At 46.3% G+C, this 27,782-nt stretch overlaps 1 protein-coding gene across 1 annotated transcript; it reads left to right on the top strand.

Moving 5' to 3' along the window:
* The first annotated feature begins 7,386 nt into the window (after positions 1 to 7,386).
* On the top strand, positions 7,387 to 26,321 carry Tctp (translationally controlled tumor protein). Its single transcript, XM_053797311.2, has 4 exons — positions 7,387 to 7,545; positions 17,449 to 17,704; positions 25,097 to 25,350; positions 26,235 to 26,321. Exons 1-3 carry the CDS (start codon positions 7,518 to 7,520, stop codon positions 25,317 to 25,319), a joined length of 507 nt encoding a protein of 168 aa, XP_053653286.1. The 5' UTR covers positions 7,387 to 7,517; the 3' UTR covers positions 25,320 to 25,350; positions 26,235 to 26,321.
* The last annotated feature ends 1,461 nt before the right edge of the window (positions 26,322 to 27,782 follow it).

Here is a 27,782-nt window from a genome sequence, read left to right as displayed (position 1 = left end):
GCATGGTTGACAAATAGGCAGCAGAGAGTTTGCATAAATGGGGAGAAATCAGAGTGGGGAAGCGTCACGAGCGGTGTTCCACAGGGGTCAGTGTTGGGCCCCCTGCTGTTCACAATCTACATAAACGACATAGATGAGGGCATAAAGAGCGACATCGGCAAGTTTGCCGATGATACCAAAATAGGCTATCGAATTCATTCTGACGAGGACATTCGAGCACTCCAGGAAGATTTGAATAGACTGATGCAGTGGTCGGAGAAGTGGCAGATGCAGTTTAATATAGACAAATGCAAAGTTCTAAATGTTGGACAGGACAATAACCATGCCACATATAAACTAAATAATGTAGATCTTAATATTACGGATTGCGAAAAAGATTTAGGAGTTCTGGTTAGCAGTAATCTGAAACCAAGACAACAGTGCATAAGTGTTCGCAATAAAGCTAATAGAATCCTTGGCTTCATATCAAGAAGCATAAATAATAGGAGTCCTCAGGTTGTTCTTCAACTCTATACATCCTTGGTTAGGCCTCATTTAGATTATGCTGCACAGTTTTGGTCACCGTATTACAGAATGGATATAAATGCTCTGGAAAATGTACAAAGGAGGATGACAAAGTTGATCCCATGTATCAGAAATCTTCCCTATGAGGATAGACTGAGGACCCTGAATCTGCACTCTCTAGAAAGACGTAGAATTAGGGGGGATATGATTGAGGTGTATAAATGGAAGACAGGAATAATAAAGGGGATGTAAATAGTGTGCTAAAAATATCTAGCCTAAACAGGACTCGCAGCAATGGTTTCAAGTTGGAAAAATTCAGATTCAGGAAGGATATAGGAAAGTACTGGTTTGGTAATAGAGTTGTGGATGAGTGGAACAAACTCCCAAGTACCGTTATAGAGGCCAGAACGTTGTGTAGCTTTAAAAATAGGTTGGATAAATACATGAGTGGATGTGGGTGGGTGTGAGTTAGACCTGATAGCTTGTGCTACCAGGTCGGTTGCCGTGTTCCTCCCTTAAGTCAATGGGACCTGACCTGACTAGGTTGGGTGCATTGGCTTAAGCCGGTAGGAGACTTGGACCTGCCTCGCATGGGCCAGTGGGCCTTCTGCAGTGTTCCTTCGTTCTTATGTTCTTATGTTCTTATGTTAACTACCCAGGATAACCCAGGGTAGGGAGGGTTAACCACCCAGGATAACCCAGGGTAGGGAGGGTTAACCACCCAGGATAACCCAGGGTAGGGAGGGTTAACCACCCAGGATAACCCGGGGTAGGGAGGGTTAACCACCCAGGATAACCCTGGGTAGGGAGGGTTAATCACCCAGGATAACCCAGGGTAGGGAGGATTAACCACCCAGGATAACCCGGGGTAGGGAGGGTTAACCACCTAGGATAACCCGGGGTAGGGAGGGTTAACCACCCAGGATAACCCGGGGTAGGGAGGGTTAACCACCCAGGATAACCCGGGGTAGGGAGGGTTAACCACCCAGGATAACCCTGGGTAGGGAGGGTTAACCACCCAGGATAACCCGGGGTAGGGAGGGTTAACCACCTAGGATAACCCGGGGTAAGGAGGGTTAACCACCCAGGATAACCCGGGGTAGGGAGGGTTAACCACCCAGGATAACCCGGGGTAGGGAGGGTTAACCACCCAGGATAACCTTGGGTAGGGAGGGTTAACCACCTAGGATAACCCGGGGTAGGGAGGGTTAACCACCCAGGATAACCCGGGGTAGGGAGGGTTAACCACCTAGGATAACCCGGGGTAGGGAGGGTTAACCACCCAGGATAACCCGGGGTAGGGAGGGTTAACCACTCAGGATAACCCAGGGTAGGGAGGGTTAACCACCCAGGATAACCCAGGGTAGGGAGGGTTAACCACCCAGGATAACCCGGGGTAGGGAGGGTTAACCACCCAGGGTAACCCTGGGTAGGGAGGGTTAACCACCCAGGATAACCCGGGGTAGGGAGGGTTAACCACCCAGGATAATCCTGGGTAGGGAGGGTTAACCACCCAGGATAACCCGGGGTAGGGAGGGTTAACCACCCAGGATAACCCGGGGTAGGGAGGGTTAACCACCCAGGATAACCCGGGGTAGGGAGGGTTAACCACCCTGGATAACCCGGGGTAGGGAGGGTTAACCACCCAGGATAACCCTGGGTAGGGAGGGTTAATCACCCAGGATAACCCGGGGTAGGGAGCGTTAATCACCCATGATAACCCTGGGTAGGGAGGGTTAACCACCCAGGGTAACCCTGGGTAGGGAGGGTTAACCACCCAGGATAACCCGGGGTAGGGAGGGTTAACCACCCAGGATAACCCGGGGTAGGGAGGGTTAACCACTCAGGATAACCCAGGGTAGGGAGGGTTAACCACCCAGGATAACCCAGGGTAGGGAGGGTTAACCACCCAGGATAACCCGGGGTAGGGAGGGTTAACCACCCAGGGTAACCCTGGGTAGGGAGGGTTAACCACCCAGGATAACCCGGGGTAGGGAGGGTTAACCACCCAGGATAATCCTGGGTAGGGAGGGTTAACCACCCAGGATAACCCGGGGTAGGGAGGGTTAACCACCCAGGATAACCCGGGGTAGGGAGGGTTAACCACCCAGGATAACCCGGGGTAGGGAGGGTTAACCACCCTGGATAACCCGGGGTAGGGAGGGTTAACCACCCAGGATAACCCTGGGTAGGGAGGGTTAATCACCCAGGATAACCCGGGGTAGGGAGCGTTAATCACCCATGATAACCCTGGGTAGGGAGGGTTAACCACCCAGGGTAACCCTGGGTAGGGAGGGTTAACCACCCAGGATAACCCGGGGTAGGGAGGGTTAACCACCCAGGATAATCCTGGGTAGGGAGGGTTAACCACCCAGGATAACCCGGGGTAGGGAGGGTTAACCACCCAGGATAACCCGGGGTAGGGAGGGTTAACCACCCAGGATAACCCCGGGTAGGGAGGGTTAACCACCCTGGATAACCCGGGGTAGGGAGGGTTAACCACCCAGGATAACCCTGGGTAGGGAGGGTTAATCACCCAGGATAACCCGGGGTAGGGAGGGTTAATCACCCATGATAACCCTGGGTAGGGAGGGTTAACCACCCAGGATAACCCGGGGTAGGGAGGGTTAACCACCCAGGATAATCCTGGGTAGGGAGGGTTAACCACCCAGGATAACCCGGGGTAGGGAGGGTTAACCACCCAGGATAATCCTGGGTAGGGAGGGTTAACCACCCAGGATAACCCTGGGTAGGGAGAGTTAACCCCCCAGGATAACCCGGAGTAGGGAGGAGGGTTAACCACCCAGGATAGCCCTGGGTAGGGAGGGTTAGCCACCCAGGATAACCCAGGGAAGGGAGGGTTAACCACCCAGGATAACCCTGGGTAGGGAGAGTTAACCACCCAGGATAACCCAGGGTAGGGTGGGTTAACCACCCAGGATAACCTAGGGTAGGGTGGGTTAACCACTCAGGATAACCCTGGGTAGGGAGGGTTAATAACCCAGGATAACCCGGGGTAGGGAGGGTTAATCACCCATGATAACCCTGGGTAGGGAGGGTTAACCACCCAGGATAACCCGGGGTAGGGAGGGTTAATCACCCATGATAACCCTGGGTAGGGAGGGTTAACCACCCAGGATAACCCAGGGTAGGGTGGGTTAACCACCCAGGATAACCCAGGGTAGGGAGGGTTAACCACCCAGGATAACCCTGGGTAGGGAGGGTTAACCACCCAGGATAACTCAGGGTAGGGAGGGTTAACCACCCAGGATAACCCAGGGTAGTGTGGGTTAACCACCCAGGATAACCTAGGGTAGGGTGGGTTAACCACCCAGGATAACCCTGGGTAGGGAGGGTTAATCACCCAGGATAACCCGGGGTAGGGAGGGTTAATCACCCATGATAACCCTGGGTAGGGAGGGTTAACCACCCAGGATAACCCGGGGTAGGGAGGGTTAACCACCCAGGATAATCCTGGGTAGGGAGCGTTAACCACCCAGGATAACCCTGGGTAGGGAGAGTTAACCCCCCAGGATAACCCGGGGTAGGGAGGAGGGTTAACTACCCAGGATAGCCCTGGGTAGGGAGGGTTAACCACCCAGGATAACCCAGGGTAGGGAGGGTTAACCACCCAGGATAACCCTGGGTAGGGAGGGTTAACCACCCAGGATAACCCAGGGTAGGGTGGGTTAACCACCCAGGATAACCTAGGGTAGGGTGGGTTAACCACCCAGGATAACCCTGGGTAGGGAGGGTTAACCACCCAGGATAACCCAGGGTAGGGTGGGTTAACCACCCAGGATAACCCAGGATAAGGTGGGTTAACCACCCAGGATAACCCAGGGTAGGGTGGGTTAACCACCCAATATAACCCAGGGTATGATGGGTTAACCACCCAGGATAACCCAGGGTAGGGTGGGTTAACCACCAAGGATAACCCAAGAAAGTCAGTGCGTCATCGAGGACTGTCTCTCTTATATCCATTGTGAGCCATCAATCTTGTCCCCCAGGATGCCACCCACACCAGTCCACTAACACCCAGGTACCTACTTACTGCTAGGTGAACAGTGACAGCAGGTGTAAGGAAACATACCCAAGGTTGCCGTCCGTGACGAGGATTGAACCACGGATACCCAGGTATGTGTGTGTGTGTGTACTCACCTAATTGTACTCACCTAATTGTGGTTGCAGGGGTCGAGACTCAGCTCCTGGCCCCGCCTCTTCAATGATCGCTACTAGGTCCTCTCCCTCTCTGCTTCCTGAGCTTTGTCATACCTCTTCCTAAAACTATGTATAGTTCCTGCCTCCACTACGTCACATGCTAGGCTATTCCACTTCCTGTGTGTGTGTGTGTGTGTGTGTGTACTCACCTAGTTGAGGTTGCGGGGGTCGAGTCCGAGCTCCTGGCGCGTGTGTGTGTGTGTGTATGAGGCGAGTGCGCTGTCAACCGAGCCACAAGTTGATGAATGGTAGTAACCCCACTCACCCATACTGTGGGTGACAGTCACCCTATACACACTACACTGTGGGTGATAGTCACCCAATACACACCACACTGTGGGTGATAGTCACCCCACACACACTACACTGTGGGTGATAGTCACCCTATACACACCACACTGTGGGTGATAGTCACCCTATACACACCACACTGTGGGTGATAGTCACCCCATACACACCACACTGTGGGTGATAGTCACCCCATACACACCACACTGTGGGTGATAGTCACCCCACACACACCACACTGTGGGTGATAGTCACCTCATATACACCACACTGTGGGTGATAGTCACCTCATATACACCACACTGTGGGTGATAGTCACCCCATACACACCACACTGTGGGTGATAGTCGCCCCACACACACTACACTGTGGGTGATAGTCACCCCACACACCACACTGTAGGTGATAGTCACCCCACACACATCACACTGTGGGTGATAGTCACCCCATACACACCTCACTGTGGGTGATAGTCACCCCACACACACCACACTGTGGGTGATAGTCACCCCACACACACTACACTGTGGGTGATAGTCACCCCACACACCACACTGTGGGTGATAGTCACCCCATACACACCTCACTGTGGGTGATAGTCACCCCACACACACCACACTGTGGGTGATAGTCACCCCATACACACCACACTGTGGGTGATAGTCACCCCATACACACCACACTGTGGGTGATAGTCACCCCACACACACTACACTGTGGGTGATAGTCACCCCACACACACTACACTGTGGGTGATAGTCACCCCACACACACCACACTGTTGGTGATAGTCACCCCACACACACTACACTGTGGGTGATAGTCACCCCACACACCACACTGTGGGTGATAGTCACCCCATACACACCACACTGTGGGTGATAGTCACCCCACACACACACCACACTGTGAGTGATAATCACCCCACACACACCACATTGTGGGTGATAGTCACTCCATACACACCACACTGTGGGTGATAGTCACCCCACACACACTACACTGTGGGTGATAGTCACCCCACACACACCACACTGTGGGTGATAGTCACCCCACACTGTGGGTGATAGTCAACCCACACACACCACACTGTGGGTGATAGTCAACCCACACACACCACACTGTGGGTGATAGTCACCCCACACACACCACACTGTGGGTGATAGTCACCCCACACACATCACACTGTGGGTGATAGTCACCCCACACACACACCACACTGGGTGATAGTCACCCCACACACACCACACTGTGAGTGATAGTCACCCCACACACACCACACTGTGGGTGATAGTCACCCCACACACACCACACTGTGGGTGATAGTCACCCCACATTGTGGGTGATAGTCACCCCACATTGTGGGTGATAGTCACCCCACATTGTGGGTGATAGTCACCCCACACACACCACACTGTGGGTGATAGTCACCCCAGACACACCACACTGTGGGTGATAGTCACCCCACACACACCACACTGGGTGATAGTCACCCCACACACCACACTGTGAGTGATAGTCACCCCCACACACCACACTGTGGGTGATAGTCACCCCACACACACCACACTGTGGGTGATAGTCACCCCACACACACCACACTGGGTGATAGTCACCCCACACACCACACTGTGAGTGATAGTCACCCCACACTCACCACACTGTGAGTGATAGTCACCCCACACACACCACACTGTGGGTGATAGTCACCCCACACACACCACACTGTGGGTGATAGTCACCCCACATTGTGGGTGATAGTCACCCCACATTGTGGGTGATAGTCACCCCACATTGTGGGTGATAGTCACCCCACACTCACCACACTGTGAGTGATAGTCACCCCACACACACCACACTGTGGGTGATAGTCACCCCACATTGTGGGTGATAGTCACCCCACATTGTGGGTGATAGTCACCCCACACACACCCCATACTGTGGGTGACAATCACAAGATAACAGAAGCAAATAATGGGTCTCGGGACTGAGCCTCAGTTTTAATAATAATAAGTTGCGCAATATTGAGAAAAAATATCAAATAAGCGAAATAATTCAATTAAAATAAGGCGAACACCTAAACTATTTTTTTAAATTGAGAAAGCAGTCTGGCGTCATTGGAAAACAAATAATAATTAACCTAACCTTAAATGAGAATTATTTTATAACAAGTGTTGACGTAATTTCATGTATGGGTGAATTATTTTAGGTCAGGTAAAAAATAATTTTGGGTCATGGCTGCCTACTTTTTTTTACGTTAGAATAATGACGTTAGGTGTTCATTTTGTTTAGATTTCTGATGTTTTATTGATTCAGGGCTTTACTACACATGGTGTAACATGCTTTACTGATTGCACCATGAGTAAAATAGATATATATGAAGGGTGTGAGGAGTGCGCCTGTCACTTGTTTGTTTACAAGGAGGGTCCTTCCTGGCTCAGCCCCAGCGAGACCAGCCTTTATCATCATACTCTTCCGTCTTCATCCACCATCATCCATCCACCATGAAGGTCTTTAAGGACATTATCACCGGTAAGTTAACCTACGGTAACTCACTGTTAGACCTGAGGCGTTAATTCTGGCGCTAGGATAGTCGAAATAGCCCTATTTATCGCTTAGAATTTAGCGAGTGAAATGACAGCTCTAGGTTACAGCTGGGTAGTGTAATGAATTTTTTTTTTGTACCTCTGTTCAGGCTTTTTTTTTTTTTTTACCCTTTTTATATGGTGTGTATGAGTACATTGTATTGTATTCAAAATATCAATACACAAAATATATGAATAATAACAAGAGGCGACGTCATTTAAGGAAAATTTTTATTTTTACATATTTTTTCTACTTACATTTTTAGCTAAGCTTGTGCATTATTATGGTTCATTTGCAAGTGCTAATTGACTTTAATTTTGTAAATGAGAGAGGCAGGAGCTTTAAAAGCTTTCACTTTGACCTAGAGACGATGATTCATTATGTTAGGCTTGAATACAAAGCTTGACTTCACAGCTTTATGTTACAGCTTTAATACAGTTAAATACTCTAAAATAAAGTTGACTTTACAGCTGGGAACGTGAGAGTGCTGGGAGTGTGTGGATATGTTTCATAACGGCAGTAGGCCTATTGAATTATGCTGGGCAGGACCTGCTTTCACCCAGGACCATGCTAGGCAGGACCTGCTTTCACCCAGGACCATGCTAGGCAGGACCTGCTTTCACCCAGGACCATGCTAGGCAGGACCTGCTTTCACCCAGGACCATGCTAGGCAGGACCTGCTTTCACCCAGGACCATGCTAGGCAGGACCTGCTTTCACCCAGGACCATGCTAGGCAGGACCTGCTTTCACCCAGGACCATGCTAGGCAGGACCTGCTTTCACCCAGGACCATGCTAGGCAGGACCTGCTTTCACCCAGGACCATGCTAGGCAGGACCTGCTTTCACCCAGGACCATGCTAGGCAGGACCTGCTTTCACCCAGGACCATGCTAGGCAGGACCTGCTTTCACCCAGGACCATGCTAGGCAGGACCTGCTTTCACCCAGGACCATGCTAGGCAGGACCTGCTTTCACCCAGGACCATGCTAGGCAGGACCTGCTTTCACCCAGGACCATGCTAGGCAGGACCTGCTTTCACCCAGGACCATGCTAGGCAGGACCTGCTTTCACCCAGGACCATGCTAGGCAGGACCTGCTTTCACCCAGGACCATGCTAGGCAGGACCATGCTAGGCAGGACCTGCTTTCACCCAGGACCATGCGAGGCAGGACCTGCTTTCACCCAGGACCATGCTAGGCAGGACCTGCTTTCACCCAGGACCATGCTAGGCAGGACCTGCTTTCACCCAGGACCATGCTAGGCAGGACCTGCTTTCACCCAGGACCATGCTAGGCAGGACCTGCTTTCACTCAGGACCACGTTAGACAGGACCTGCTTTCACCCAGGACCATGCTAGACAGTGCCTGCTTTCACCCAGGACCATGCTAGACAGTGCCTGCTTTCACCCAGGACCATGCTAGGCAGGACCTGCTTTCACCCAGGACCATGCTAGGCAGGACCTGCTTTCACCCAGGACCATGCTAGGCAGGACCTGCTTTCACCCAGGACCATGCTAGGCAGGACCTGCTTTCACCCAGGACCATGCTAGGCAGGACCTGCTTTCACCCAGGACCATGCAAGGCAGGACCTGCTTTCACCCAGGACCATGCTAGGCAGGACCTTCTTTCACCCAGGACCATGTTAGGCAGGACCTGCTTGCGCCCAGGACCATGCTAGGCAGGACCTGCTTTCACTCAGGACCATGCTAGGCAGGACCTGCTTTCACCCAGGACCATGCTAGGCAGGACCTGCTTTCACCCAGGACCATGCTAGGCAGGACCTGCTTTCACCCAGGACCATGCTAGGCAGGACCTGCTTTCACCCAGGACCATGCTAGGCAGGACCTGCTTTCACCCAGGACCATGCTAGGCAGGACCTGCTTTCACCCAGGACCATCCTAGGCAGGACCTGCTTTCACCCAGGACCATGCTAGGCAGGACCTGCTTTCACCCAGGACCATGTTAGGCAGGACTTGCTTGCACCCAGGACCATGCTAGGCAGGACCTGCTTGCACCCAGGACCATGCTAGGCAGGGTCTGCTTGCACCCAGGACCGTGGTAGGCAGGGCCAGCTTGCACCCAGGACCGTGGTAGGCAGGGCCCGCTTGCACCCAGGACCGTGGTAGGCAGGGCCCGCTTGCACCCAGGACCGTGGTAGGCAGGGCCCGCTTGCACCCAGGACCGTGGTAGGCAGGGCCCGCTTGCACCCAGGACCGTGGTAGGCAGGGCCCGCTTGCACCCAGGACCGTGGTAGGCAGGGCCCGCTTGCACCCAGGACCGTGGTAGGCAGGGCCCGCTTGCACCCAGGACCGTGGTAGGCAGGGCCTGCTTGCACCCAGGACCGTGGTAGGCAGGGCCTGCTTGCACCCAGGACCGTGGTAGGCAGGGCCTGCTTGCACCCAGGACTGTGGTAGGCAGGGCCTGCTTGCACCCAGGACCGTGCTAGGCAGGGCCTGCTTGCACCCAGGACCGTGCTAGGCAGGGCCTGCTTGCACCCAGGACCGTGCTAGGCAGGGCCTGCTTGCACCCAGGACTGTGCTAGGCAGGGCATACATGGCACCCACGCCTGTGCTAGGCAGGGCATACATGGCACCCACGCCTGTGCTAGGCAGGGCATACTTGCACCCAGGACCATGCTAGGCTGAGCTTATGTGGCACCCATGACTATGCTAGGCAGGGCCTGCTTGCACCCAGTACTATGCTAGGCAGGGCCTGCTTGCACCCAGTACTATGCTAGGCAGGGCCTGCTTGCACCCAGTACTATGCTAGGCAGGGCCTGCTTGCACCCAGTACTATGCTAGGCAGGGCCTGCTTGCACCCGTGACTATGCTAGGCTGAGCCTACATGGCACACGACCATGCTAGGCAGGTCCTTCTTGCACCCACGACAATGCTAGACAGGGCTTACTCGCACCCGTGGGAGCATTGGGCGGGTTTTCTTTAAGTCGCCTGTGCTGTTTGACCCTTGTCGGTTTAGCGCTTAGTTATGATTATTATAATTAAGGCACTTGCTGTCCCTGTTAACCTAGCTGTAAATAGGTTCCTAAGTGTTAGTCAAATGGTGTGGGTCGCATCCTAGGGGACAAAATTAACCTAAGTTGCCTGAAAAGCTCTGCATAACCACGGGCTTTCTGTATACTATTATGTCATTAACGTCAGCTAGGTCTGTATAAGTTGCATCATGTACTTGTAGAAATAAAAATTATTATTAGTATAATTATTATTAACTATTTTGATATTAAAAAATTAAAGATTTCCAGAAATTTGCCAAATTATAATTTAAATTGTGTTATGTGAATTTGTTACACGTGTAAAAACCTTACCTTCCCACCCTACTTGAATTGTCATAACTAAAAACATGAAATAAGAAATGGGGAATTATCATAATCATAAATTGACACAATAAATATTTTCCTCAGTAAAATAGCCATTTAGGCTTTGGGTACGTATCATACAATTTTTTTTTACAGTTTGTCTTTGGGGCAAACGTATTATGGGCACATAAAAAGTATATTGTATGGATTTAACCTTCTTTACAGTACTTTGCTTTAAGAGTTTTGCCAATGCAGCAGTTTTGCAATTATGCCCATTCTTCACTTATTCAGACTTCTTACAATAAATATATTCACCACTCACTACAAGCTAAGGGTGAAAATATTTTAAGCTAAGTAATGCGTGTACTGTACAGTGGACCCTCAGTTATCAGCCAGCTTGGTGATCGGCCGGTTTTTCGGCTCCCGGTGATCAGCTGTTATTTCGGTGATTGGCTGTTTCAGACACATCCGTCCCCCAGCTGGGGCTGCTTGTATGTTAGCTTGGCTGTGTCTTTCGGTGCGTGAGGAAGCTTCTGCTCATACATCTAAACATTTCACTTGTTTTCCATTGTTTGTGGGTTTTTGCAGTGGAACTGTGCAATAAGTAGCCATAGCTCCAAAGAAAGTTCCTGTGGTAAAGAAAGTGAGAAACACCATGGAATTTAAGCAGGGAGTGTAGCAGGCAGGCATGCAGGGAGTGTAGCAGGCAGGCAAGCATGCAGGGTGTGTAGCAGGCAGGCAAGCATGCAGGGTGTGTAGCAGGCAGGCAAGCATGCAGGGTGTGTAGCAGGCAGGCAGGCATGCAGGGAGTGTAGCAGGCAGGCAGGCATGCAGGGAGTGTAGCAGGCAGGCAGGCATGCAGGGAGTGTAGCAGGCAGGCAGGCATGCAGGGAGTGTAGCAGGCAGGCAGGCAGGCATGCAGGGAGTGTAGCAGGCAGGCAGGCAGGCATGCAGGGAGTGTAGCAGGCAGGCAGGCAGGCATGCAGGGAGTGTAGCAGGCAGGCAGGCATGCAGGGAGTGTAGCAGGCAGGCAGGCATGCAGGGAGTGTAGCAGGCAGGCAGGCATGCAGGGAGTGTAGCAGGCAGGCAGGCATGCAGGGAGTGTAGCAGGCAGGCAGGCATGCAGGGAGTGTAGCAGGCAGGCAGGCATGCAGGGAGTGTAGCAGGCAGGCAGGCATGCAGGGAGTGTAGCAGGCAGGCAGGCATGCAGGGAGTGTAGCAGGCAGGCAGGCATGCAGGGAGTGTAGCAGGCAGGCAGGCATGCAGGGAGTGTAGCAGGCAGGCAGGCATGCAGGGAGTGTAGCAGGCAGGCAGGCATGCAGGGAGTGTAGCAGGCAGGCAGGGAGTGTAGCAGGCAGGCAGGCAGGCAGGCATGCAGGGAGTGTAGCAGGCAGGCAGGCATGCAGGGAGTGTAGCAGGCAGGCATGCAGGGAGTGTAGCAGGCAGGCAGGCATGCAGGGAGTGTAGCAGGCAGGCAGGCATGCAGGGAGTGTAGCAGGCAGGCAGGCAGGCATGCAGGGAGTGTAGCAGGCAGGCAGGCAGGCAGGCATGCAGGGAGTGTAGCAGGCAGGCATGCAGGGAGTGTAGCAGGCAGGCAGGCAGGCATGCAGGGAGTGTAGCAGGCAGGCATGCAGGGAGTGTAGCAGGCAGGCAGGCATGCAGGGAGTGTAGCAGGCAGGCAGGCAGGCATGCAGGGAGTGTAGCAGGCAGGCAGGCAGGCATGCAGGGAGTGTAGCAGGCAGGCAGGCAGGCATGCAGGGAGTGTAGCAGGCAGGCAGGCAGGCAGGCATGCATGCAGGGAGTGTAGCAGGCAGGCAGGCATGCAGGGAGTGTAGCAGGCAGGCAGGCAGGCAGGGAGTGTAGCAGGCAGGCAGGCAGGCAGGCATGCAGGGAGTGTAGCAGGCAGGCAGGCAGGCAGGCAGGCAGGCATGCATGCAGGCAGGGAGTGTAGCAGGCAGGCATGCATGCAGGCAGGGAGTGTAGCAGGCAGGCATGCAGGCAGGCATGCAGGCAGGCATGCAGGCAGGCATGCAGGGAGTGTAGCAGGCAGGCAGGCAGGCATGCAGGGAGTGTAGCAGGCAGGCAGGCAGGCATGCAGGGAGTGTAGCAGGCAGGCAGGCAGGCATGCAGGGAGTGTAGCAGGCAGGCAGGCAGGCATGCAGGGAGTGTAGCAGGCAGGCAGGCATGCAGGGAGTGTAGCAGGCAGGCAGGCAGGCATGCAGGGAGTGTAGCAGGCAGGCAGGCAGGCAGGCATGCAGGGAGTGTAGCAGGCAGGCAGGCAGGCATGCAGGGAGTGTAGCAGGCAGGCAGGCAGGCATGCAGGGAGTGTAGCAGGCAGGCAGGCAGGCATGCAGGGAGTGTAGCAGGCAGGCAGGGAGTGTAGCAGGCAGGCAGGCATGCAGGCAGGCATGCAGGGAGTGTAGCAGGCAGGCAGGCAGGCATGCAGGGAGTGTAGCAGGCAGGCAGGCAGGCATGCAGGGAGTGTAGCAGGCAGGCAGGCATGCAGGGAGTGTAGCAGGCAGGCAGGCATGCAGGGAGTGTAGCAGGCAGGCAGGCATGCAGGGAGTGTAGCAGGCAGGCAGGCATGCAGGGAGTGTAGCAGGCAGGCAGGCAGGCATGCAGGGAGTGTAGCAGGCAGGCAGGCATGCAGGGAGTGTAGCAGGCAGGCAGGCAGGGAGTGTGGCAGGCAGGCAGGGAGTGTAGCAGGCAGGCAGGGAGTGTAGCAGGCAGGCAGGGAGTGTAGCAGGCAGGCAGGCAGGGAGTGTAGCAGGCAGGCAGGGAGTGTAGCAGGCAGGCAGGGAGTGTAGCAGGCAGGCAGGCAGGGAGTGTAGCAGGCAGGCAGGCAGGCAGGCAGGCAGGGAGTGTAGCAGGCAGGCAGGCAGGCAGGCAGGCAGGCAGGGAGTGTAGCAGGCAGGCAGGCAGGGAGTGTAGCAGGCAGGCAGGCAGGCAGGCAGGCAGGCAGGGAGTGTAGCAGGCAGGCAGGCAGGCAGGCAGGCAGGCAGGCAGGCAGGCAGGGAGTGTAGCAGGCAGGCAGGCAGGCAGGCAGGGAGTGTAGCAGGCAGGCAGGTAGGCAGGGAGTGTAGCAGGCAGGCAGGGAGTGTAGCAGGCAGGCAGGCAGGCAGGCAGGGAGTGTAGCAGGCAGGCAGGCAGGCAGGGAGTGTAGCAGGCAGGCAGGGAGTGTAGCAGGGATGCAGGACGTGTAGCAGGCATTCCAGAAGCCAGCATTAGTCTTCAATAAAGGTATGAAATACTGATTTGTTAAAAAAATTGTTTTGGTGAGTATTTTCGTCTGGAACGGATTAATTTTATTTAATTAGTTCTTATGGGAAATATTATTTCAGTTTTAGGCTGAGCTTCTGGAACGGATTACAGCCGAGGGTCCACTGCATATGCATTTTTTTTAGGCCAAGCTCTATTACTCACTTAATATATGATAGTGTAAACATGTTATTAGGCTTTTATATGCATTTGAAAGTGAAAAGAGTATGTTTCACCTTACAGCAATTTTTGCTGTAGCCTGGAACCTAACCTGCTGTATAAGCAGGGCCTGCCTATACCCTTGATTTAACAGACTTCAAAAATACATAAACACGGCTGGAACAAGTGTAGAAGCCTTCAAGAGGCAATTGGACAGTATCTTCATCAGGTGCCAGATCAACCAGGCTGTGATGGATATTTGGGGCAGCGGGCCTCCAGCAGCAACAATCTGGTTAACCAGGCAAGCACCAGACGAGCCTGGCCCATGGCCGGGCTCCGAGAGTAGTGAAACTCTTGAAACTCTTCAAAGGTAAGGTACCCAGGACCATGCTAGGCAGGGCTTACTTAACCCTTTGACTGTCGTGGCCGTATATATACGTCTTACGAGGTACCGTGTTTGACGTATATATACTCATAAATTCTAGCGGCTTCAAATCAAGCAGGAGAAAGCTGGTAGGCCCACATGTGAGAGAATGGGTCTGTGTGGTCAGTGTGCACCATATAAAAAAAATACTGGAGCACGCAGTGCATAATGAGAAAAAAAAACTCAAGACCGTTTTTTTTTTTTTTTTAATTGCCGACTTTGTGGTCTATTTTCGTATGGTATTTATGGTTGTATACTCGTTTTCCTGGTCTTATTTGATAGAATGGAAAACATATTGTAGAAATAGAGGTGATTTTGATTGATTTTACTATAAAAAGAACCTAGAAATGGAGCTCAAAGTAGGGGAAATGTTTGATTTTTGCCAATGTTCAAAAGTAAACAAATGATGTCATTGTCCAATAAATGTCCAACTAGCCATTCTAATATGCAGTCATGAATGGGTTGATGTTATTTATACAATTATTACAGTATTGCAGTACTCTGCATAATAGTAAGTCTTCTATTTTTTGTTTGAATAAAAATTCAAAATAGAAAGCAAGAGTAATATCAGAGGGGCCTGGAGATATGACTGATGAGCAAAGAAAATGTTATTTTATAGCCAGGAATGTCTGCATTGTTCATTCTGGACCTTATTTTGAAATTGTCATATTTTTTAGTTTTCGTGAAATTGGCCAAATTGCAAATTTCTGACCACATTATTAGGTAGTTGAAATCAGTAAATGGGCAGTTTCTTGTACTCAATTGATAGAAAAAATAGAGTTCTAAAGAAATAGCTATGAGATTGGGCAACTGGTACAATGGAATTAGCCGAAAATAGGGCTCAAAGTGGGCGAAATCGCCGATTTGTAAACAGCGCCGAGGTCACTAACTTCGCGAGAGCATAATTCCGTCAGTTTTCCATCAAATTTCGTTTTTTGGTGTCATTACAATCGGGAAAAGATTCTCTATCATTTCATAAGAAGAATTTTTAAATTTTGCGACACCAGGAGACACCTCAGGATTGGGGGTTGTGACAGTCAAAGGGTTAAACCCCCCTTATTAACTCTTAAATGGTCCAAACGTATATATATGTTTTTTCAACATCTGAAAGTGTGTAAAAAAATGTAGATCTTTTTTGTTTTACATCTGAAAACGTGTAAAAAAAACTTATCTACATTTTTTTTTGTTGCATTTGAAAATATGCAAAAAAAAAAAAAATAGATCTACTTTTGTAGCACTATGAATTTGAACGTCGATCTGTTTGGACCATTTAAGGGTTAATGTATATGCTAGTTGAATAAGGCACATAAAACAGCAAGGTACCTTTGTTAAACTGTTTCGCCTGTCAGTCGGGTGAATGTGACTTATTGTAGACAGCAGAAGCAGTGGAGACGTAAAGATGCAGCGAAACTTGAGGCATGAGAATGGGGCCTTTTATAATAGTCAGAGGTAAGTGCTGAATTAGAAGATATACCAGCATAGGCAGGGCTCACAGGTAGAATAATGAACATAAGAATTGAGCACTGCAACTGGCTAACTGGTCCATGCTAGGCATATCTCAATTTCTATCTTTCACACACAAACTAGTGGTTGAACAACCAGGGAACTCATAACTCTTGGAGGTTATCATAGGTACATAAGAAAGAATGGACTTTTTAGACTGGTATTCATCAGTAGCATAGCTTATGGTCTTAAGTTATACGTACTTCAACTTGATATATCATTGGTAAGGCCTCGTTTAGATTATGCTCTGCAGTTCCGGTCACCATAATACAGAATGGACATAAATGTTCTGGAAAACATACTGAGAAGGATGATGATCCTGCATATCAGACATCTTTCTTACATAGGGCTCTTGTGGCTAAAGCTCTCGTTTCACACGGCAAGGGTCTGGGTTCGATTCCCAGCCAGGGTAGAAACATTGGGCTTGTTTCTTTATACTTGTTGTCTGTGTTCACCCATCAGTAGTAATATGTCATTGATGTCAGGTAGGCCTGTATACCATGTACATGTACTTGTAGTAAATAAAATTATTATTATTATATTAAGGATAGACTGAGGGCACTGAATCTGCACTCTAGAAAGGCATAGAATTAGGGGGGATATGATTAAGGTGTATAAATGAAAGGCAGGAATAATTAAAGGACATAAATGTGCTAAAAATATCCATCCAAGACAGGACTTGCAGCAATGTGTTCAAGTTGGAAAAATTTACATTTAGGAAGGATATAGTAAAGCACTGGTTTGGTAATAATTGTGGATGAGTGGAACAGACTTTTGAGTGGTATCACTGAACTGTAAGTTTATTCAGATACAGGTACACATAAATACATAATTATCATACATAGCATGTATGTAGATTACCTAGGATAATCCAAAAAGTCGGACAGGATGACTTATTTCCATTGGGATATTTTAGCAGGCCTGGCAAGCATCCTGGGTTAAATTTTGAGGGAAGAACAAAATTGCTTTCACTAAGAGACTCGAGTGATGGAATAAAAACATTGGTTAAAAATGCTTCATTGTTGGTCTTTCCTACTTCACCATGAGCATGTGATTTGGGAAAAAAAATTATGACCATTTCAGGGCTTTCTTTGTTTTTTTAACTGCAAGAGTGAATGCTGTAAACGATAAATCATGCGTGTTGTCTGTAAGCAGTTTTCATAGCATTTACTAACAGTTCTTATTTTTTACAGGTGACGAAATGTTCACAGACACCTATAAATTTGAAAGCATTGATGATGCCTTTTATATGGTGGTAGGCAAGAACATAACATTGTCTGAAGGCAATATAGAGTTAGAAGGTGCCAACCCCTCGGCAGAAGAGGCTGAAGAGGGTACAGAAAGTAATGTCATTTCTGGTATTGATGTTGTACTTTACATGCGTCTTCAAGAAACAGGATTTGGCAGCAAGAAGGACTATCTTGTTTACATGAAGGATTACCTCAAGAAGTGAGTGGTGTATTTCTTTCTGTTGGTAACTGCCCAGCTTCATAACTAATTTATGAATCTTTTTACATTGCAGAGGTTATGATATATGAATGGAAAAGTACTATATTGAGGGATGACTTCAGTTTTATAAGGAACCAAAGATTCTGAAAGAATAAGGGAGTTATGATAAGATTTATTCAGATTTTGAACCCTGAGGGTTAGCCACCTAGGATACCCCAAGAAAGCCTGTCATTGGGGACTGTCTTATTTCCATTGGAATCCTTCAGTCTCGTCCCACAGGATGCGACCCACACCAGTCATCTAACACCCAGGTACCTACTTGATGCTAGGTGAACAGGGACAGCAGGTGTAAGGAAACATGTCCAACATTACCACCCATGCTAGGGATTGAGCTATGGACACTTGGCATGAAACCAGTATGCTGAATGTTGACATGAAGGGTATACAATACTGACAAGAGGAAGAATTAGACAAATGTGCAACATATGGATATATTTATTTGTAGATGTTTTGCCAACCAGTGATTTTATCAATACAAGGACATGTGAAGAATGTAGAATTACAATGTACAAGAATCTGAAAGATTCAAGACTAGAGGGCTCTTTCTTCAACTCCAAGACTGAGGGATTGATTACCTCATCTTTTGTATATAATTACATTTATGTCCATGTATTGATAAAGCTACTGGTTGGCAAAATGACTACAAATAAAGATACCCAGATATTGCACATGCATGTAATTCTCACTGAATGTTGGTGATGCTGCTTGTTAATGAGTTTTGAATCAGTTTTTAAGATTGATTGCCTATCTCTTTGTTTTCATGCATTAACTTACTGTTGCTTTGCTTTTACTTTGGACTTATTACATTAACTCCATAAAAGGAAAATTTGTATTTTAAATGGGGTAGGCCTTTAGAAGGTGGGTTTGAAGAAATTTGATTTTTTTTTCTTTGGTTATTAGATAAATTTACTGCACCAAAATATACTCTGCATTATTTGTTTTTCTGATACCAGAATTTCAAATGGTTTCCTTAAATTAGTTTGTAAAATATTTGAACTTTAAATGTCTTATTTACACTAGTGGCTACAAGTTACAGCACCATCACTAGGCCATTTGACAATAAACCCACAAAATGGACTTGCCTCAATAATGGTCTGGAGCAGATCAATTTAATTTCAGTTTGCGCATTTATTGTTCCATGAGTTCAGTGATAGTACCTTTGGTGCACAACCAAAGAACCCTGGTTCAATCCAGAAGCAGGAAACTGGCATGTTTCCTTCTATCTGTTACTCCTTTGGTCATTTGGCAGTAAGCACTTTGTATCAAGTTCCCTGTTTTCTATAAATTTCCCAAACTGACTGTATTCCTGTTTCTCTAGCATGTATCATATCTCGCTAACACTCAAATTTTTGTTCAACCCTTTCTCTTCTCTAATGCCACAATGGTATTTTGGCATTACAGGAAATACTAGAAATCTATCAGTAAGTTAAATGCACATTTCTAGCTTTATCTCTTAACAGTGTTTGGTAACCTCTGCACTACCATCTAGGTTCTTGCACTGTGATCCTGTCATATTATACATGTAAATGTTGCACAAAACTAATTTGAGGACTAGGTTTTCTAGGGTTGTTTGCTTCAGTGGCGAAGGTATAATTGATTGCTAGTTGATGGAATAGTTCAGCTACTGCTGCATACTGCACTTTAATACAAAATACTGGATGGTGAAACACACTTCAGCACCTTGTGGTTTTCATACTGACTTGAATAAGTAGAGACTAAGCTGCAAAGAAAAGGCTGGAATGTGACAATGCAGGCAAGGCACATTATCTAGCATGCCAAGACAGATGCACTTCCAAATATGCTAATAATGAACATCATCCCAAGCTGTTGGAATCAGAGCAGCTCCTTTTGGCAGTAGAGATTTATGCACAGTCTGACCAGTGGTAATGGCAAGTCACTCAACCATCAACTTCAGCGATGGTTTTATCATTGTTTAGGTTCTGTTGACCAAATTGAGGATATATTAAAGCCTTGTTTGTGGACAATAAGATGGCACAAGAACTTTATCATGGTCAAACAAGTGCTTCTTATATGGTTAAAGATAGCTTGCAGGGGTATTTCATTGATATACTAATGACATCAAAGGATCAGAGCTACTATTCAGTATTCATTTTGATGAAATGGCCACTTTCCAGGTGAAGAAGCAGATGGATTTCTAACTAGCAGGTATTGGTAACACTGAATTGTCAAGTCATTAAAAGCAAATGCTTCCACTACTATAGAACACACACACATGCTTGCTGGATGTTCAAACCCCTTGCATTTCTAGATTTACACACCCTCCAAGTCGTCCCATTTTGCTCTGACCCCTCTAGATGTCCAAACCACCTCAACAATTCTTCCTCAGCCCTCTGGTTAATACTTTAAGTATCCCCCACACTTCCTTCTGTTCTCCAAACTATGAATTTTCAGCTTATTTACACCACATGTTGCCTTCAGACATGACATCTCAACTGCATCTACCCTACTTCTCACTGCAACATTCACAGCCCATGTTTCACACCTATATAAGATTACAGCCTCTCCTCACTTAACCCTTTCAGGGTTTCAGACGTACTGGTACGGCTTACGCACCAGGGTTTTTGACGTACTAGTACGCCTAAATTCTAGTGCTCTCAAATCTAGCGAGAGAAAGCTGGTAGGCCTACATATGAAAGAATGGGTCTGTGGTCAGTGTGTGCACTATAAAAAAAATCCTGCAGCACACAGTGCGTAATGAGAAAAAAAAAACTTGACAGTGTTTTTGGTTTAAAACATCGACTTTGCACTGTATTTTCGTATGGTATTTATGATGGTATTCTAGTTTTCCTGGTCTCATTTTATAGAATGGAAGACATGTTACAGAAATTGAGACGATTTTGATTGGTTTTACAATGAAAAGTACAGTGGACCCTCGCCTAACGAACGCATCGCATAACGTTAAATCCGCCTAGCGATACATTTTAACGCAAAAATTTTGCCTCGGCTAGTGCTAAAAAACTCGCCCAACGCAATTCGCTCCGTTCAAGACGCGTCCACGTGTGGCCTGAGCCCAGTGTTTACAAGCCAGCCACTGCGGTCGCATCCAAACATAAAATTGGAACATTTCATATCACAGCATTTTTAGTGATTGCACCTGCAAAATAAGTCACCATGGGCCCCAAAAAAGCTTCTAGTGCCAACCCTGTAATAAAAAGGGTGAGAATTAGTATGGAAATTAAGAAAGATTTTGAAGGGTTTGGGGCTAACCCTGAGATGCCTATGCCAGTTGTGGAATCCATTGTGCCTACTTCAAAGATTAAGGAAATGTGTGCAAAGCGGGTTGAACTGCAAACCTTTATGGATGAAAATCACCCTAACACAGCTATTGCAAGCCGTGCTGGTGACTATTACAATGACAATGTTATGGCCCATTTTAGACAAATCTTAAAGGAACGGGAGGTACAGAGCTCTATGGACAGATATGTTGTGCGACAGAGGTCCAGTGACTCTCAAGCTGGTCCTAGTGGCATTAAAAGAAGGGAAGTAACCCTGGAAAAGGACTTTACACCTCGAGTCCTAATGGAAGGGGATTCCCCTTCTGAACATTAACACCATCCACACACTCCCCTCCTCCCATCCCATCAATCATCGCCAGATCTTCAATAAAGTTAAGTGTCATGTAATTGTACATGTCTCCTTCAATTTGTGTGTATTAAAATTAATATTTCATGTGGTAAATTTTTTTTTTTTCATTGGGGTGTCAGGAACGGATTAATTTGATTTCCATTATTTCTTATGGGGAAAATTAATTCGGCTAACAATAATTTCGCCTAACGTTGAGGTCTCAGGAACGGATTAATATCGTTAGGTGAGGGTCCACTGTACCTTGAAATTGAACTCAAAGTAGCGGAAATCTTCGATTTTTGCCAAAGTTCAAAAGTAAACAAATCATGCTAAGCGTCCAATACACGTCAACTGGTGAGTCTAATATTCTTTCACAAGTGCGCTGATATCATTTATACCATTTCTACACTAATGCAGTAGTCTGCATAACAGTAAATCTTCTATTTTTTTGTGAGAATAAAAATTCTAAGTGGATTGCAAAAGAATGTAAGAGGGGCGTGGGGACGTGACTAATGAACAGAAGAAATGTTATTTTAGTGCCAGGAATGTCTTTCTTGTTTATTCTGGACCTTATTTGGAAATTGGCATCTTTTGAAATTTGTGTGAAATTGGCAAAATTGCTAAATTCTGACCACTTTATTGGATAGTTGAAATCGGTAAATGGGTGGTTTCTTGTACTCATTCGATCAAAAAAAATGGAGTTCTGGCGAAATAGTTATGATTTTTGTCGACTAGTACACTGGAATTGGCCGAAAATAGGGCTCAAAGTGGGCAAAATCGCCAATGCATAAACATCGTAGAGACCGCTAACTTCGCGAGAGCATAATTCCGTAAGTTTTCCATCAAATTTCATGCTTTTGGTGTCGTTATGATTGGGAAAAGATTCTCTTTTCGTAAGTTTTTTTTTTTTTTTTTTTTTTTTTTTTTTTAATTTGGCGACCCGGAGAATAAGTCTTGGAGAGGGCCTGGCGACCCTGAAAGGGTTAATGGAGTTCTGTACCTAAGACCATGTCAGTAAATGAATTTGTCGCTAAGTGAGGAGCATACTAAAATGGTAGTGGGTTTGTGTCAACCATCTTTGATATTTTGTCATCTTTGCACTATTTATAAAATTTCTGGTATATTTTTTAAATGTTTATACAGTTTACTGTATATTGTAATAAACAGAATAGAGGAAATCACCTCTGATATACATTATTTAGGTATTCATACTGGTCAGAAGCCCGTCGTAAGTCCAAGTCATCAGTAAACGAGTACGTCGCTAAGTGAGGAGAGGCTGTATTGGTACCACTGTACTCTTTCCCCTTTTTGCCTTCATGGACAGTAATCTCTACAGGTGCAACATTTCAACACCTCCCTCATAGTGCAGGCTCTGTACTTCCCACCTCCAGAACTGGAGTCTGGCAAACTGGGCAAATTATCTGAAATATGCTAAATGCACAGCTATGCCAGTGAGGGGCTTTTGATGAAAGACATTGGCCTTTTCTTTACTTTCTTGGATTGTAATTGTCTTCCATTCCCCCCAGGTGCTATATGACCCTGCTGGCTTAGTGCTCCTTCCTAAATAATAAGTTGGTTTTTAAAGGGGTAGACCAGTAAGTCAGTGGAAGGCCTTGGTAAGATAACCAAAAGATCCAGTGGTGGGACATGCCATGTCAGAAGACGTGTAACCTATTTGTTAATGAGTCTTTCCTAACCTAACCTAAATACAATGGTAATTCTAATTGCTGCAAACTCCAGTATTCAAACTATCATTTTCTTTTCTCTCTCCTGGCTGTTTACCTCATTTTTCAGTACTAAGAGTAATGCAGTCATATTGAATCTGCATTGACTAAAGAAACTGATACTGGTGGGTGTTCAAAAAGCCATCAGTAGAGGCAGTGCTAAAACCTTGGTAACACGTTGACAAAGGGGGTCAGGAGACATGTGTACAAATACTTAAGACATTTCTTTTGGAAATGTTTTGGTCCTGGGACTTAGACGACTTCTAACATACAAAGTCAAGAAAAAATAACATATATGTATAGGCAAAAAAGTGAACATACAGTTGGGTGAAGACCTGATGAAAGTTGCATGGTGTGAGAGGTTGGAGAGGGCATCAGATTGCTCATGAGGTCATTGGGGCTTAAATAGGTGAAGTATTAGGTGTGCCAGTGTCTTCAATATGTTGTACTTCTAGATTTTTTTTTATATTATGCACCAGTTATCTTCCAGCAAGGTAAGTTGACCTTAAAGAGAAAACACGTTTGCAGCCATTCATTCACTTGCTGTCTTACTAGAAGCATGCTGACATCATACTTCACATGATCTTCCAAACCAATGTCTTTACTCATTGCAGGCACTGTACTTCCCACCTGTTGTCATTTTTTGCTTTAGCTGTTCTGAAAGTGGGGGGTATGTATATTCTCCAACAATAGATGAGCTGTGCATGGAGACATTTATACACAAATAATCTGCATTTGGTAAGAAACTTAGGACAATTCAGTCGGTCTGGGACTGTTGACACACATGCACGCACTCAAAGAAAACTATTTTTTTAATAAAATATAAAGAACCAACATACATAATTAGAATTTTTTGTTAGTTTTTTTTTTTTTTTTTTTTTTTTTTTTTTTACATACCCGTATGCTCAAAATGTAATTTTCCATTGCACAGTTTGTTAAATTTTGCACAAGTTGCACACTAAGACATTGGGCAGCTGAAATATTAAACCCAAAAGCACTTTTAAACAGCATACAAAACTGTATTGCAAAACCCACTTATTATGCACTAACTTGAATTATCACCTAACTGAGCAGCTCAAGCAAATATTAACCCCTCTTCCCTCAACCTCCAGGTCTCCAGTCCAGTTAATGGGTTTTCCAGAATCTCTTAATATTACCAACCCCCAAAACCACCTTTACCCCCATACCTCCAACTCTTCTGGGATACCCCCCCCCCTTTTTTCCTTGCATCCCAAATTCACACACCACCTTGGGTATCCTATTCTGTTCCCTCTTTAAATGCTTAAACCTCCTTAGCCACTCTTTCCTTGTACCTCTATGGGATTACCAAAGGTATATTTTAAGGTCTTCTAATTTCTTCATTCTCCTTTTTTCTGTATAACAGTCTCACTGCACAATACTCAATGGTTTTTAAATGGGAAAAAATTCAGATTCAGGAAGGATATAAGAAAAAGCTGGTTTGGTAATAGTTGTGGATGAGTAGAACAAACTCCCGAGTACCGTCGTAGTAGCTAAGACGTGTAGTTTTAAAAATAGGTTGGATAAATACATGAGTGGGTGGGTGTGAGTTGGGCCTGACTAGCTTGTGCTATTAGGTCAGATGCTGTGCTCCTCCCTTAAGTGAATGTGACTGACCTGACTAGGTCAAGGCATTGGCTTAAGCTGGTGGGAGAATTGGACCTGCCTCACATGGGCTGGTAGGCCTGCTGCAATGTTCCTTCTTTCTTGTGTTCTTATGATTTCATCTAGCCTCCTTGCTGTAGGGTTTAAAGTCCATATAGTATTTATGTATATATACAGTACTGTAGAGATGTTAAAAAAAATTTTTGGGTGTAGTTTGCACCAGAGACTATTGTCCATTCCCTGGTCTTAGGAATAGGCTTAAAACTGTTTGTCTGCCATTATTGTGATATCTAAATTACAAGTTTTTAGTTTGCTTGGAAGAATAATTTTTAACTGCAACTGTCAGTGTATTTATTAGTTATTTTCTGATATATTTTGATATTCTTACTTATAATTTCAGATTAAAGGCAAAGCTGGAGGGCACGTCTGGGGCAGATAAGCTTATTGCAATCCAAAAGCCTCTGAATGATGTACTCAAGAAGTTCAAAGATCTTCAGTTCTTCACAGGGGAGTCAATGAATCCTGAGGGTATGGTTGCAATTGGGGACTATAAGGATATTGATGGCGAAGAACGGCCCGTATTCTATTTCCCAAAGTATGGTCTAGAAGAGGAGAAACTATGAGCCAACTTTTATATTAATATTAAATATTCAAGTAAGTAAAGGTACATACAGTATTGGTCTTAAGTGCTAAACGTAAAATAATTTCCCAAATTGCCTTTATACAAAATGGTTAACTTGAGCAATGGTTTTTGGAATGCTGTAATATTTTAAGCTTAAATATATATCGACTTAAACTGAAATTGCAATCACTCGACAGTAATATAGACTTTTTGTGGTGGATGAGATTTGAGCTTGCATAATTAAGCTTTTAATCCTTAATACTATCTCATTAATTCATCAGTAAGGATAGATTGTATCTTGTGGAATGGTTTGGGGTGTCCCAGATGGCGCATTTTGTATTTCTTATGAATACAATACTCGCATGTAGTTTTTTTTCCAACAAGTTGGCCGTCTCCCACCGAGGCAGGGTGACCCAAAAAAGAAAGAAAATCCCCAAAAAGAAAATGCTTTCATCATCATTCAACACTTTCACCACACTCACACATAATCACTGTTTTTGCAGAGGTGCTCAGAATACAAGAGTCCAGAAGCACATACGTACAAAGATACACAACATATCCCTCCAAACTGCCAATATCCCAAACCCCTCCTTTAAAGTGCAGGCATTGTACTTCCCATTTCCAGGACTCAAGTCCGACTATATGAAAATAATGCACTTTAAAATAGGACTCAAACCAGGGTATAATTAATAAATATTTTACTATTACATTCGTGGGGGAGAGCCAGACCTGTAAGGGTCATACAGTGCCCTGGGGAAATGGCAGGCATTAAGGCTTGATCTAGGGAACGGGAGTCCAGGTTCAGTTCCTTGGATCAAAAGGTCCCCTCACTGGCTTCAAGGAACCTCTCTTTAGGGGAGACATTGTAATATTAATGATGTAAGTGCCTTTCTAATTTGTTTTTGTTTATTTCCAGATCCTAACAACTGGACCATTGGAACAACAGAGTTCTGCTATGCCAAATGTCAAGTCTTTTGACCTTCACTAATAAAAATTGCTCGCAGTCTCTCTTTTATTCACTGATTTAAGCATTTTAATTTAATTTGTATATGCATACAAAATTTATTGAACAGTGCAGGGTGAATCACACAAGGGCACTTATCATGTCTACCCTTCAAAAAGGAGATACATACGTACATTGCCTTGATGCTGATAAGGAGCTCTTTGATCATAGGGATACACTATAACTCATAGGTTTAGCATTACCAAGAATACAAGTCCTTTCACAGGTCAAAGCTAATTACCTCCCACAGTTAGTACTTAATTTTATTATTTAATTAACTCCCATTCTCCAGTCACTAAGACTTGTGGGTTTAGTGCTTTCCCATGATTTACATTATTTCTTCATTGGCATTACTTGCTCTGTTCCCAGTATCATTTTCACCCTTGCTGATCTCCGATACATCACATTTTTAGTACATCCTACCCTGCAGTGCTGTATGACCCTTGTGGGTTTAGTGCTTAATTTTTATTGTAATAATTTCCCATGATTATAGTACCTTTCAAGTGTGGCCCATTAGTTTTTGTGAATATAATCCCTCTTCCTTATCAAGAGGTTCCTTGGAGGACTCTTACTCGGTTGTCCACTTCAAACCTGAATGCCTGTCAGGAACTATATAACCTTTATGGGTTCAGCTATACCCCCTAAATAAAATAAATGTTCTGTTCATTAAATCAAGCCTAACTGCCATGCTTTTCCAGGTGCTGTTGTTGCCTTTAAAAGGGGGAGAGACCTTAGTGCTGATTAGGGGCTCAGTCTTAAGATATTGGATCTGTACTTCCCTTCCTTTGATAACTAATTGTTTATTACAATCACAACTAGTGCTAAACCTATATAGGTCTTACAGCAGTTATATATATGTTATAATCAAAAGTAAGCCCTAAAAATTGCCTCTAACTTCAGGCATTGTATGACCCTATATATATTTTGCTGTAATTGCTACCCACCTTTGCACCCATTGGCAATAATGTTGGTCTGATCTGGTCTAAAATAAACTACATTCTATTAACTGTATATAGGTTTCTGGCCGTCTTATCAGTGTCAAGGGTGGGAGACTACTCTCTCCCACCTTCGCATCGGCCACACTTAGTCTTACAGGTATTTCATGGACAGGCGCCCTGTTCCATTGTGAGAATTATCAGGTTTGTTTCAGTTAGCCACATTCTGTTGGACTGTCCACTTTATCAACGAGCACACAGAATTTACCTCCATCGTCACCGCTGTCCTTACCTTACCTTCCCTGCTTGCTAATGGAACCTCCTTTAACCCAGACTCTCTCATTGACTTTTTGACAGCAGCCGATTTACTACACAAACTGTGCTCCAGTTCCCCGAATTAAGCCTGAATGCCTTCCACATCCCCCTCCCCAGGCGCTGTATAATCCTCCGGGTTTAGCGCTTCCCCCTTGATTATAATAATAATACTACACAAACTCTGATGATGATGCCTCTAGTACTCCTCATG

This window comes from Cherax quadricarinatus, chromosome 82 (genome assembly GCF_038502225.1).
Source record: "Cherax quadricarinatus isolate ZL_2023a chromosome 82, ASM3850222v1, whole genome shotgun sequence".
NCBI classification, from domain to species: Eukaryota; Metazoa; Arthropoda; class Malacostraca; order Decapoda; family Parastacidae; genus Cherax; species Cherax quadricarinatus.
The sequence above is the reverse complement of the archived record's forward strand: the minus strand, read 5'-3'. Positions and strand labels throughout refer to the sequence as shown.

Coding starts and splice junctions, on each gene's coding strand:
- Tctp (XM_053797311.2), top strand. CDS start 7,518: ATGAAGGTCTTTAAGGACATTATCACCG. Junction 7,546..17,448: donor CTTTAAGGACATTATCACCG/GTAAGTTAACCT, acceptor TATTTTTTACAG/GTGACGAAATGTTCACAGAC. Junction 17,705..25,096: donor ATGAAGGATTACCTCAAGAA/GTGAGTGGTGTA, acceptor TTATAATTTCAG/ATTAAAGGCAAAGCTGGAGG.